Consider the following 13,245-nt stretch of genomic DNA (forward strand, 5'->3'; position numbering starts at 1 on the left):
CAGGGGCAGAAGTATCGTTGAGTCCTAGGAATATGGCATCCCAGGCAGAGATGTGCTAGCGGGATCCAGAGAGAGCTGACGTCATCCATGTTACCAGCGAGCAGGCAGTGGTGTGAGTGCTTTGCCCATTTGTCTCTCCCAGCAGAGACAGATTAATGAGACAACTGCAGGTGATGCGGTCAGAGGTGCTCTCCCTGGGGCTCCGTTCTGTGGCACTTCCTCCTGCAGTGCTACAGCTGTCATTAGCCGTGAAGCACAAGTGAGAATACCCAGTGGCTAAGGAGGTTTCTTGTGTGTGTATTCTTTAAGAGGCAGGTAAAATGGCCTGCCAGGAGCTAACTTAAAGAAGGGTGGATCAGGGCAGGAATTCGGCCTTGGCCCTGAACGTATGTGTACTGTGTGTTATTGAAGTGGCGAGTTACGGGTATTTTAGGGATTTGGTTCCAAGCTACGCTTGTGCCTTGCTGCAGTCCAGACGGGACAGTTCAGCTGCTGAACTCTTTGCAGCTAGGTGATCAGGGCAGACAGGGCAGTTTGGCCTGAGCGTGTTTTTTCGAGAGCAGGGTCTGGCTTTGAAGAGTGTTACAACAGCAATTGCTGCAAGCAAAAACCTGCTTGTGTACCAAGCCAGCAGCCCCCACCAGGCCCCAGACTCTGCTCAATGGAGGGCTGCCTGAGCTGCACACCGCTTGCATAGAGGCCAGTTGCATTGTAGGACCTGTAGCCTCTCTGAGCCATAGCTCTAGCCTCAATAGGAGAGCAACTTTTGTCCGTACTGTGGGACTGTTTATGGGGTGGGCTGTAGGACCCAGCTGATCAGCCTCTGATGCTAGGAGTATAGTTGGTGTAAGGGCCACTCCCGCTGTATTTGTACTAGGATTGGCTATACCTGCCTTGGTGAGCCGGCCATCACCTGCAAAGCTTATCAAAGGAACATATGGCTGGTCCTTGAGTCCAGTCCCTGCTATCGCAGGCACCTGTTATCTCTGCTGCCATGCTGCTTCTGTAGGGGAGGGTTTGGTGGGAGGGCAAGAGAGAGGCTTTTAGTTCTGGCTCTGGAGCCAATTTGGGTGATATGGACATTTATTCTTGTTTATCACATCCACCCCCCAGGGCACTATCACATAGGAATTAGGTGTATGGCATGCTTGGGTTTGAGTCAGTGTGTGGCTTCCAAAGCCTATTAGGGCCATGGCTGGGGCTGGTGCAGCCCCTGGTGGGTGGGACCCTGCAGGGTTCTGGGCTGCTGCCAGGTGGGTGATCCGTTCACGTGGCTGCCTCTGCTCTGCAGGTATTACTTTAAAAAAGTGAGCCATGAGTTTGACTGCGGAGTGGTGTTTGAGGAGGTGCGCGAGGATGAGGCCACCCTGCCCATCTTTGAGGAGAAGATCATTGGGAAGGTCGAGAAGATTGACTAACGGGAGAGCCAAGAGGCCTGGGAAAGATTTTGGAAGTCTCAACAGTCAAGAGCAGATCCAGGGTTGGTGCTCTGGGAGGCACAGATCCCTCGGTGCTGGGCTGACCCAGGCTGAGGGAGGCACCTCAATCCCTCCCAAGGACTTCCAGGAGCTACACGTTGCCAGTGGGAGGAGTTCCACCACACAGACTTGCCGGTGGGATCCCCGCCGGGCTCCCTCTCCAGACAGAATATTACGTGTATTGTAGCATTGTACAGTTGAATTAGAAAGTGTAATATGACTTGTTTACTAAAGCTGCATATTTTTGATATATTGTAATAAAAGGAAAATCTTTTCAATGTCACAGTGCTCTTATGTAAATGTAAGACGTACAGGTACTTCGGAGCTCACCCAGCGTGTACAGCCATCTGTCCAGCTCGGCATGGAGCCTTGCCTTCATCCGACCCTCCCCGTGTCCTGACAGTGGATGGCTTTTAGTTGATGCTACTGTGTGTGTGAGGTGGAGAACTCCCTCGGGGAAGTCCACACAAGCTGCTATCTCAGATGCTGATATGGAAGCCGACACTTTGGCTGGCTCACACTGACGATACAAAGGCCAGAGTAGTGCGGGGTTGAAAACCTGGGTTTATGACATATTAACAAGCCACTTCTAATCTGTTTACCTTGCCCATGTTTTAAGCTACCAGATCTCCTAGGAGCGTTCTTGTGACTGAGTAAGCATTGGAGGAGAGGGCTTGTATTTAGGAGCTCTTAACACCGTGATCTTTTGTTAGAGCACCTACTGCGGCTGGTTGTCGCTGGAGTCCATGAGTGTCTGGTTCCTGCAACTCGGATGCATCCCAGTGAGTGTTAGCTACAGTCCAGCCAGGAGGGGGCACCCCGGAGCACGGAGCGCCAGGATTAGGGATGGGATCAGCGGGTTCCGTTTTGGTGAGAGCCTTCTTTGTGAACTGCTGTCTCCTGCTCTTTTCTCTGCAGATAAGAGGCGATAGTTGGAGAAGTCTGGTGACAGCTGCTCCCAGCCATAAGCCTTTCCCTAGCACATGCTTTGCTGGAGGGCTCTCATCCTATGTAATTAGCAATCAGAGAGCCCTCCATTCACGCCTCTTAGAAAGTTGCACCCCGCCATAGGGGTTGTTGGCTGCAGATCATAATAATTTATTGTGCTGTGGCATGGCATGTCGGCCCTGCCAATGCTGAGACCTGACGTGGAGACTTAGCCAGAGCGAATGTAGTGCAGAGAGAAAACCACTTGGAAACTTGCAGTTTCTGTTCCACACGGCCAGGAAAGGAGAGAAATCTCACCATGGACTCTGCAGGTCGATCTCTTCTGGTAGCACCGCTGCTAATACCTGAAGCCTCTGAGAAAGGGCGCTCTGGAGAGACTGATGAAGGCGCTAATCCCCAGGAGCCGGAGGCAGCCTTTGGCTGTATTTGTGGCCACGCGGTAAAATAGAGCTGTTTCTGCATGTTTCCCCCTCGATGGGCACATGTGGGACCATTTATCATCAGTAGAGCTGCCCAGGAATCTCCTGGGAGGTTACACCCCCTAAGGAGAGCAGTCACCCTGGCTGCAGAGAAGACAGGATCCTCAGGGAAGGGTCCCAAAGGGCCAGTGTTTATTCAAAAGCAAGAATGCTGGGGGCTAAGAATCCAAAGCGATTGTTGTTTAAATGTGCTCCCCACGGAGCATGCCAGACGGTCCAGGACATAGCCCTGAGCCTGCTGCTTCTGCCAGCAGCTGTCTAGTCCCTGCACCATTCTGCAGGCCTCTCTTCACCGACCCACTGAGCTCCCTTAATCCGCCACACTGCAGATCATCCCTTCACCTGAGTCAAATGTAAATATTTGTCAATTAAATCACCCAGCGACCCAGACCCCCTTCAGATACCAGCCCATGCCCCACCTGCAGATCAGTGGGCCTCTGTGCTGGTCCATTTCTGCCCCACACTAAGGGTGTGAGGACTTTCACATCAGGACGGACTCTGGCCATGGTTGTTCTTCTGTTGTGTTCTCAGCTCTGCTCTTTCTGTTGGCTGCAGCGTTGCTAGACGCAGGCGTGGTGATGACAGTAAGAGGTGATATAGTGGGATAGGCCTGCGTGATTGTGTATCCACACAGGTAGGTTTGCCTCTCAGTATATTGTATATGTCACAGAGTGCCTTTTGAACATGGTTCTGTAACTTGCCTATCACTATGTGAAGTCCAGCAAATGAGAAGTTGTTTTCATCCAGGGAACTGCATTACAAACATTTTTCTTCTTCTTTTTTTAAGTTCAGCTCATATTCTGTGTCTGGTGAAATTGTTAATGTACCCGACAGCCACAGGTTTTCCATTTGCCCTTGTTTCTGAAGGGTTCCACTGTAAATATGTACATTTTCTAACCGCAGCGTCAGCCGCCAGCGGCATGCCTACAAATGGTGTCTCCTGAGCGTTTTCATGTGCTGACTTGTACAATTATCTTTTAAAAGGTACTTGGATAATAATGAAATAAAAAACCCAACATCCAACTGGCTGCTGTTTTCCTTCCTTCTCTGGAGAGCTGAGGTATGCGAGGCTCAACAAGATCTGCCCCAAGGGACACAAGCTGAAGTAGGTAGCTGGGACGGTGGCCGTGCCGGTAAGAGTCAATGCAGGTAGCAGCAAATGGACAGGACTCAGAGAGGGCGTATGCCTCAGGACCTGTCTGTGAAGTGCAAGCTATCTAATCTAGGAGGGCCCCATTTTGCAAGCTGCTTTTTTACCCCTCCCTGGTATGCAGCCCTTCACAGGCGCTTGGTCCAGGTGCATAGCATACCTTAGTGAGTTCAAATGGCGGGAACTCCAATGGCGGAGGGAGTTTAAAGCAGGCAGAATTGGAATTCGGCCAAGACCCCGGGGTTGGCGGGCCTGCCATTTATGCAGAGTGTCAAAGACTTTTTTTAGGAAAAGAAAATGAGCACAAAGTGTCACTGCAAATGGACTGCAAAGCAAGTGCCAGCTGCTGCCCTAGCTGGGTTCCTATTGCCCTGATCTCCCTGTGTTCAGCAGTGCGCTCCATTCCCAGAGAGACCCCTTCCTGACCTGCGAAGTTTATAATCCCACCCCCGGGGTGACAGGGTGGGTGCAGTCAGAGCACCGTCTCGTGGGGGGGTGGGGTGGCTGGGGATTGCAGGTCACAGCGAGGAGGGAGCACTGTTGCTCCTGGGGTTGTGAAAAGAGAGTGAGTTTTAACGAGGAGTTTGAAAGGAGAGGCTGAGCCCTGCTGGGATGGGGCGGTTGTGCGGGGTGCTGGGGCAGCAGGGAGAAGTGAGGCTGGTGGTAGGAGCAGGGCAAAGGGGAGGAATGGTGGGAAAGGACACCAGAGATGCAAGTCAGGCCGCGTGTTGAAAGCAAAGACCAACTCGAAGCTGGTACGGAGGGTGAGAGGAGGCAATGACATGTCCAAGCAGCAGGTAAGAGGCTTTTCACTGCTGTGGGCTGGAGGGAGGAGAGATGGGATGGTTGAGGAGGGGAGAAGCATAGAGCCATTAGGACAGAGAGGGAGGGTGGACGCACAGCAGGATTAAACCTGTTACAGCAAACATGGCGCATGCAGGCAGCTCCCTAGGACCCCTTGTCCTGGGCTGCTGGGGAGATGGTCCATGCTAAATGGGAAAAGCAGCAAATGGCAGGTAAGAAGAAACCTTTACAACGGAGCGTGACCATTGCAGAGATGACTGCCTGAGTCTGAAGAGAGCCTGGAATAATCGCTTGGCGAGATGTGGCCAGCTCCACTCACCTCACTGCAATAGTAACTCAATTGCCTAGTGATGATTTAAACATTAACTGTTTCATTCCACATCTAAGGAAGGAGCCACAAGGGGGTGGGGGGCTACACAGGTCTGCATAACTCATGGAGAGCAGCATCTCAGCTGATGCCACCACTTATCTCCTCCCCGTCAAGGAGCTGAGCCCACAGGCATAACGAAGCCCCACCAAGGAGAGCCCAGTGGCGCTCAGAGACCAAGTGCTCATAGCAGGGGCAGCTGCACAATCTGCGGTGAGTGGTGTCCCGGGTGGAGTTTATTTTGTGGGTGGGGCCTGGAAGAGAACAGACCCTTGGCCCCTCCCTCATCTGCCCCATGGCAAGGCAGAAGGGGCTGGAGGGCTCACCAGAGGCAGTCAGGAGAGGGGAGTGGCTGGCTGGGGTGAGACCAAGCGAGCTCCAGCCCCCTGCGCTCATCCCCAGAGGCTCCTTTGCAGCAACCACCTGGGAGTGGCCTTGTTTATGAGATCTAGCCCACAGAAAGTCAAGGACTCCTGGCCCAAAGCCCTTGCCTTGGGCTGGCTACTCAACGAAAGCAAGGGATCCATGCTGCAGAGTGTGGTGTCCAGGACCTGCCTGGGCATGTGGAGAGCATTTCCTCCTGCAGTCCTGACTCAGGAGTAGTGCCCCTCTTGACTCGCCAGGGTTAGAAGAGGAACGGGCTGGGGCCTTGTCCCTCCCCAGTCCCTAGGCTTATGTTACTATGTTACGGGAACTGGGGGCGTGCATCCAGGCAAGCTGGGCCCCAGCGGCTCTGGGACACCCTCTCCCCAGGCCAGGTTCCCTCTGGTGGAATGTGTCTGGGCGGAATCCACCAGGCAGGAGCCTTGCAAGCACTTTTCTCCACTGGGGGCTGTGGAGGAGTCAGCTGGACTCAGGCTGTTTCTGGACTGAGGCTGGAGTGACAAAACATTTTGGTCCTGAGATGCCACACTCTGCCAGGCTTCCTGTGGGTAGGGGGACCAGAGTAAGCGGGGATTGGCACATTCCCAGAAGGCTAGAGCCACAAAGGGAGTTAGACACAGCATTGCAGCCCCATACCCCGGGGCCCTGTCACCTAGGAGATTCACAGCGTGAGCTGGATGTCTAGGCTCCCTGTACCATGCACAGGGGGGAGAGAGGGGCCTAAGAATGGGAGTCACAGAAACCAGCGGGCAGCACAGGGAGCTGCCAAAGCTAGCCAGCAGGAAATGCTGAGGAGAGGGACCCCGGAGAGAGAGTCAGGTGCCTCTCCACTTGGATTCTCAGCCATGACCCTTCCTAGAGCTGGGCGCCTGAGCTGGTTTTCATGAAAAATCAGAGGTAGACCTCACCACCTTGTCTGCCCAATAGCCTAGTGGTTAGAGCACTCGGCTGGGGTGTGGGAGACCTGGGTTTGAATCCCTGATCTGCCTGTTTCGGAGCAAGGACTTGATGCCTGATCTCCCACTTCGCAGCTGACCACTGGCTACTCCGTGGTGGATAGCTGTACACACATCCACGTGCTCGCTGGGGGCGAGATGGGCAGGGGAACTTAGTTTGGGAATCCTGCCAGGGCTCAGGTGTGAGCAAGGGCAGCAGGCAGCTTGTTAGTCGAGGTCACTAGGTCTTCAGCAGCTTCCCACCTGCCGGCTGCCATAAACAGAGACACCTTCTGGGTTTCAGTGTCAGCTGAGAGGGGGGTTGTGAATGTCAGCGGTGCCTATATGTTGGACTCAGGCACCTAAGCAGTGCTAAATTTGTGCTAAGGCTGAGCCCCAGTGCCTCTGGGCTCGGCAGTTCAGAGCACTGGCACCTCTGGGCTTGCCGCATCCATTTTGAAAGTAAATACATTGCTTGACCCCCAGCACTAATTAAGCACCACACCTAAGTCCCTTTGTGGCTCTAGCTTGTTTTGGCACAAGCAGAGGGTAGGAGCCAAGGATAAGGATGAATCTGAGGAGCCAAATCCTTGCCCCGTTCTGCAGCCCCTGAGCAGGTTCAGGTTTGCAGTTGGTGATTAACCCATGCTGGCATTAGCCTTCAAGCTGCCAGCCATGTGGGCTGAGCTTTGGGTGGGAGGCCAGCCATGTGCTTGAAAGAGTGTTTGCTGTTGGGGGAGGGCGGGGATAGCATTGGTCTGACTCAGCAGCTGGCGTGGAGCGAGCACCTCTGCACAGAGGAGCCATGGCCCAAAGTTGGCTGGTCCACCTTGCCCATGTAATGCTATGATTAGACTTAGTCAGGGCACATGCTTAGCTAGAACCCTCCTGAATCATCAAAATCCTCACACGTCCTTAGCCAGTGACCAGTTCAGCCCTGCCTAGCGTGAGAGCTGGCTAGATCACAAGCTGAGAGCATGGCCCTCCATCCCGTCCATTTCCCTCCATCCCACTAAGATGACTCCTTAGCAAGCGTCGTGCCTGGGACCATGCCTTGAGGACAAGTTGGGCTGAAGTCCTTGGGCACAGCCTGTGCCAGGCTCTGCCCCCTTTGGGAAATGGTTCGGAAGGATGGGCCATTGGAGAGGGAACATTCTCAGTCTATTTAGAGCACTGCAGACGGAGCAGCAGCATCCCTGGGCTTCCAGGCGTGGGCTTTTGGACCATGCTGCCGGGAGGTTGCTAACTGGGGAGATGGCGGGGACCCACCTACCCCTTCCAGGTGATAGCTGAGCCTGGAGCCTGGTTGGTTCTAGAGCTGTGCTGCAAGGCACTTACCAGGCTGGCACTCCGCCCAGTGCACAGAGCCCATGTGTGTGCTTAGGAGCAGGTCTGGGAGCTGGGCTGGAGTCAGCTGCTTTGTTCCCTGAGCTGGTCACTGAATAGGGCGGTCTGGGGTGGGATGCGCGGCTCTGCGGGTGAAAGCTGCAGCACTTATGGCCTCTTGTGAACCATGATTGAAGCTGGTGCTTGTCACAGAGACCGAAGTCAGTGGCCTGGCTGAGTTGGTGGCTCCATCCCTGCGGTCTGAAGGCACTCGTGCTCCTTCCCTGGGACACTTCCACCTGAACTCCTGCTGGCTTTAGAACATCTGTTGACCCAAAGGCCGCTCCTCTCTGAGGGACTGTGATCCCTGAGGGTGCTTGGGGTGGCAGGAGAGACCTAAGCAGCCCAGAAAGGATTGAGTCATGGAGCATGCTGGCGTGAGGGGGCGAGCAATGAGGGCACCCCGCACACTCAAGAAATTCCTCTTATTGCTGGCAGAACAGGGGGGCTCCTTGTAACCCTTCTCCGCCCTGCAAGCTGTCTCACAAAGCACTAGCCAGAGCCTCCTGACTGCCTACTTGTGTTTCTGGAAACAGAGCCCCATCTAGTGCTCAGAGCGGCAAGCACCTCTCTGCACTGGGAATCTGATCTCCACAGGGAGCCTGGTCACTGCAAGGGCTTCTGGTGCCCATGTTGATTTGTGGGATAAGATGGAAGGAGTTTCAGTCACGTGTGGGACTCTTAGGCTCAGCTATAAATGCAGAAAACTCAGTAATGGGGGATTTCACCTATCCCCATACTGAGGTGTCACCTCAGGACAGGATTCAGAGAGAAAATTTCTAGACACCATTAATGACTGCTTCTTGGAGCAGCTAGTCCTGGCACCTACCAGGGAAGAGGCAGGTCTTGTTTAAGTCCTCAGTGGGGCACAGGATCTGGTCCAAGAGGTGCCTATAACTGAACTACTCAGTAATAGTGACGATAATGTAATTAAATTTAACGTCCTTCAGGGGGAAATGGGGGGGCACCATATACCAGAAAAACCCACCATAGGAGTATTTAATTTCAAGAAGGGGAACTACACAAAAATGAGGAGGCTAATTAAATGGAAATGAAAAAGGAACAGTCACAAGAGTGAAATCCCAGCAAGCTGCATGGAAACTTTTTTAAAACATCATAATAGAGGCTCAAATTAAATGTATGCCCCAAATTAAAAAGAATAATAAAAGGACCAAAAAATGCCACTATGGCTAAACAGCAGAGTAGATGAGGCAATCAGAGGCAAAAAAGCATCCTTTAAAAATTGGAAGTCAAATCCTAGTGAGGAAAACAGAAAGGAGCATAAACTCTAGCAAATCAAGTATAGTTAGACAGGCCAAAAAAGAATATGAAGAGCAACTAGCAAAAGACACAAAAACTAATAGCAAAAAAATTCTTTAAGTATATCAGAAGCAGGAAGGCTGCCAAACAATCAGTTGGGCCAATGGACCATCAAGGTGCTAAAGGAGCACTCAAGGAAGACAAGACTGTTGTGGGAGAAACTCAATGAATTCTTTGCATCAGGCTTCACTATGGAGTCTGTGAGGGAGATTCCTACACCTGAGCCATTCTTTTTAGGTGACAAATCTGAGGACCTGTCCCAGATTGAGGTGTCAGTAGAGGAGGTTTTGGAACAAATTGATAAATTAAAGAGTAATAAGTTACCAGGACCAGATGGTATTCACCCAAGAGTTCTGGAGGAACTCTGATATGAATTTGCAGAACTACTAACTCTGGTATGTATCTTATCGTTTAAAACAGCCTCTATACCAGATGACTGGAGGATAGCTAATGTGATGTATATTTATTAAAAAGGCTTCAGAGGTGATCCCGGCAATTACAGGCCAGTAAGCCTAACTTCAGTATCAAGCAAATTGGTTGAAACTAGGGCTGTCAAGTGATTAAAAAAATTAATCGCGATTAATCGCACTGTTAAACAATAATAGAATACCATTTATTTAAATATTTTTGGATGTTTTCTACATTTTAAAATATATTGATTTCAATTACAATACAGAATACAAAGTGTACAGTGCTCACTTTGTATTTATTTGTTACAAATATTTGCACTGTAAAAAAATCTTATTTTTCAATTCACCTCATATAAGTACTATAGTGCAATCTCTTTATCATGAAAGTTGAACTTACAAATGTGGAATTATGTACAAAAAATAACTGAATTCAAAAATAAAACAATGTAAAACTTTAGAACCTACAAGTCCACTCAGTCCTACTTCAGCCAATCGCTCAGACAAACAAGTGTGGTTACAATTTGCAGGAGATAACACTGCCCACATCTTGTTTACAATGTCACCTGAAAGTGAGAACAGGCGTTTGCATGGCACTGTTGTAGCCGGCATCGCAAGATATTTACGTGCCAGATGCGCTAAAGATTCATATGTCCCTTCATGCTTCAACAATACTTGCATCCATGCTGATGATGGGTTCTACTAGATAATGATCCAAAGCAGTGCGGATCGACGCATGTTCATTTTCATCATCTGAGTCAGATGCCACCAGCAAAAGGTTAATTTTCTTTTTTTTGCTGGTTCGAGTTCTGTAGTTTCCGCATTGGAGTGTTTCTCTTTTAAGACATCTAAAAGCATTCTCCACCCCGTGTCCCTCTCAGATTTTGGAAGGCACTTCAGATTCTTAAACCTTGGGTCGAGTGCTGTAGCTATCTTTAGAAATCTCACATTGGTATCTTCTTTGCATTTTGTCAAATCTGCTGTGAAAGTGTTCTTAAAACGAACATGTGCTGGGTCATCATCTGAGACTGCTAGAACATGAAATATATGGCAGCATGCAGATAAAACAGAACAGGAGACATAAAATTCTCCCCCAAGGAGTTCAGTTACAAATTTAATTAATGCATTATTTTTTTAATAAGCTTCATGAGCATGGAAGCATGTCCTCTGGAATGGTGGCCGAAGCATGAAGGGGCAAATGAATGTTTAGCATATCTGGCACATAAATACCTTGCAATGCCAGCTACAAAAGGGCCATGCAAAGGCCTGTTCTCATTTTCAGGTGATATTGTAAATAAGAAGCAGTCAGCAGTATCTCCCGTAAATGTAAACAAACTTGTTTGTCTTAGCACTTGGCTGAACAAGAAGTAGGACTGAGTAGACTTGTAGGCTCTAAAGTTTTACACTGTTTTGTTTTTGAGTGCAGTTATGTAACAAAAAAAATCTACATTTGTAAGTTACACTTTCATGATAAAGAGATTGCACTACAGTACTTCTAGGAGGTGAATTGAAAAATACTATTTCTTTTATCATTTTTACAGTGCAAATATTTGTAATCAAAAATAATAATATAAAGTGAGCACTATACACTTTGTATTCTGTGTTGTAATAGAAATATGCAGGAGGTCAGATGAGATGATCATGATGGTCCCTTCTGACCTTAAAGTCTATGAGTCTATGAATAAATGGTCAGTTTTCAGAATGAAGAGAGGTAAATAGTGGTGTCTGCCACAGGTCTAGGCCCAGTCCTGTTCAACATATTCATAAATGATCTGGGAAAAGGGGTAAATAGTGAGGTGGCCAAGTTTGCAGATGATACAAAATTACTCGATAGTTAAGTTCAAAGCACACTGCGAAGAGTTACAAAAGGATCTTGCAAAATTGGGTGACTGGGCAACAAAATGGCAGATGAAATTCAATGTTGATAAATGCAAAGTTAATGCACATTGGAAAACATAATCCCAAATATACATACAAAATGATGGGGTCTAAATTAGCTTTTACCACTCAGGAAAGAGATCTTGGCGTCACTGTGCATAGTTCTCTGAAAACATCCACTCAACGTGCAGCAGCAGTCAAAAAAGCAAACAGAATGTTAGAAACCATAAAGAAAGGGTTAGGTAAGACAGTAAATATCATAATGCCACTATTGAAATCCATAGTACGCCTACACCTTGAATACTACATGCACTTCTGGTTGCCCCAGCTCCAAACAGATATTAGAAATGGAAAAGGTACAGAGAAGGGCAACAAAAGTGATTAGGGGTATAGAACAGCTTCCATATGAGAGATTAAAAAGCTTTGCTACTGTTCAGCTTGGAAAAGAGATAACTAAGAGAAGGGGCTATGATAGAGGTCTATAAAATCATGACTGGGGTGGAGAAAGTGAATAAGGAAGTGTTATTTGTTCCTTCACATAACACAAGAACCAGGGGTCACCCAATGAAATTAAGAAGCAAATTAAAACAAAAGGAAGTCCATCTTCACACAACACACAGTGAACCTGTGGAACTTGTTGCCAGGGGATGCTGTGAAGGCCAAAAGTATAACTGAGTTCAGAAAAGAAATAGATAAATTCATGGTGATCCACCAATGGCTATTAGCCAGCATGGCCAGGGATGCAACCCCATGCTCTGGGTGGCCCTAGCACCTGACTGCCAGAAGCTGGGACTGGAGGACAGGGGCTGGATCACTCAATAATTGCTCTGTTCTGTGCATTCCTTTTGAAGCATCTGGGACTGGCCACTTTTGGAAGACAGGATACAGGACTAGATGGACCAATATGGCTGTTCTTATGTTCTAAGAGCCCAGACCAGCTCTTCTCAGGGCTCCACAAGGAAGGGTGTAGCTCAGCTGGGCTTAGGGGCCCCTGAGAGGGCAGGGCCTGCACTGTGGACCGCATCAGGCAGCCTGTGCAGGAGGACATGGCTACATGGGGAGCTGGAAGCAGAGGCCTGAAGAATCCATGAGAGCTGCACACCTCTCACTGCCCCTTGGCTCCACACCCACTGCTTGGCATACCACTCTCCTTTGTACCAGCGCCCAGGCTGCCCCTCCCAGCCTTGTGCCAAAGGGCTATGCCTTGCCATGGGGTTCAGCCTCCTCGCTGCCCTGGGCTGAGAAGCACATATTCTGGGAGTGTCTTCAAGCCAATTGTGCCTCCCCAGGGCTGGCTCAGCCCATTCCGCATCCCCCAGCCTGGGCTTGGCCTCCTGGCAGCATCTCTCTGGGCTTTGCTGTGGTGGTGCTGGGCACTGGTCTGGCGCTGTCCCTGTGATCTCATGGCCCACCTGGGGCTGGGGGTTCTTCCCATAGCACATGGGTAGGGCTGGCTCCAGGAACCATGGCTGCTGTTCAGATACTATGGGGCTCCTGACCTCCCCTCCCCACCAACTCCCTCCAGCCTGAGCCCTCCCTTGACTTTTGCCCACCTTTCTGACTCCCCATGCTCCACTGACCCTTGGGCTCCCCCTCAGCTAGATGCCAAGCTCTTGGGCAAATCAGCTGCCTGCCTCAGCTCAGCTCCTCCTGCAGGGCCTGCCCCCACCAGGCCCCCTGCTTGCACTACTGAGCTGGGCTGCAAGGGT

General features: G+C 50.1%; 1 protein-coding gene across 1 annotated transcript in view; it reads left to right on the plus strand.

Annotated features, from left to right (window-relative positions):
* Nucleotides 1-3,911, plus strand: part of AXIN1 (axin 1) — a 188,892-nt gene extending 184,981 nt beyond the window's left edge. The window contains exon 10 of the mRNA XM_074965633.1: nucleotides 1,292-3,911. Within this exon, the coding sequence (XP_074821734.1) occupies nucleotides 1,292-1,418 (127 nt within the window). The 3' untranslated portion in view covers nucleotides 1,419-3,911. The remainder of the gene's footprint in view (nucleotides 1-1,291) is intronic.
* Nucleotides 3,912-13,245: the final 9,334 nt, after the last annotated feature.

Source organism: Natator depressus, chromosome 10 (assembly GCF_965152275.1).
Source record: "Natator depressus isolate rNatDep1 chromosome 10, rNatDep2.hap1, whole genome shotgun sequence".
Taxonomy (NCBI): domain Eukaryota; kingdom Metazoa; phylum Chordata; order Testudines; family Cheloniidae; genus Natator; species Natator depressus.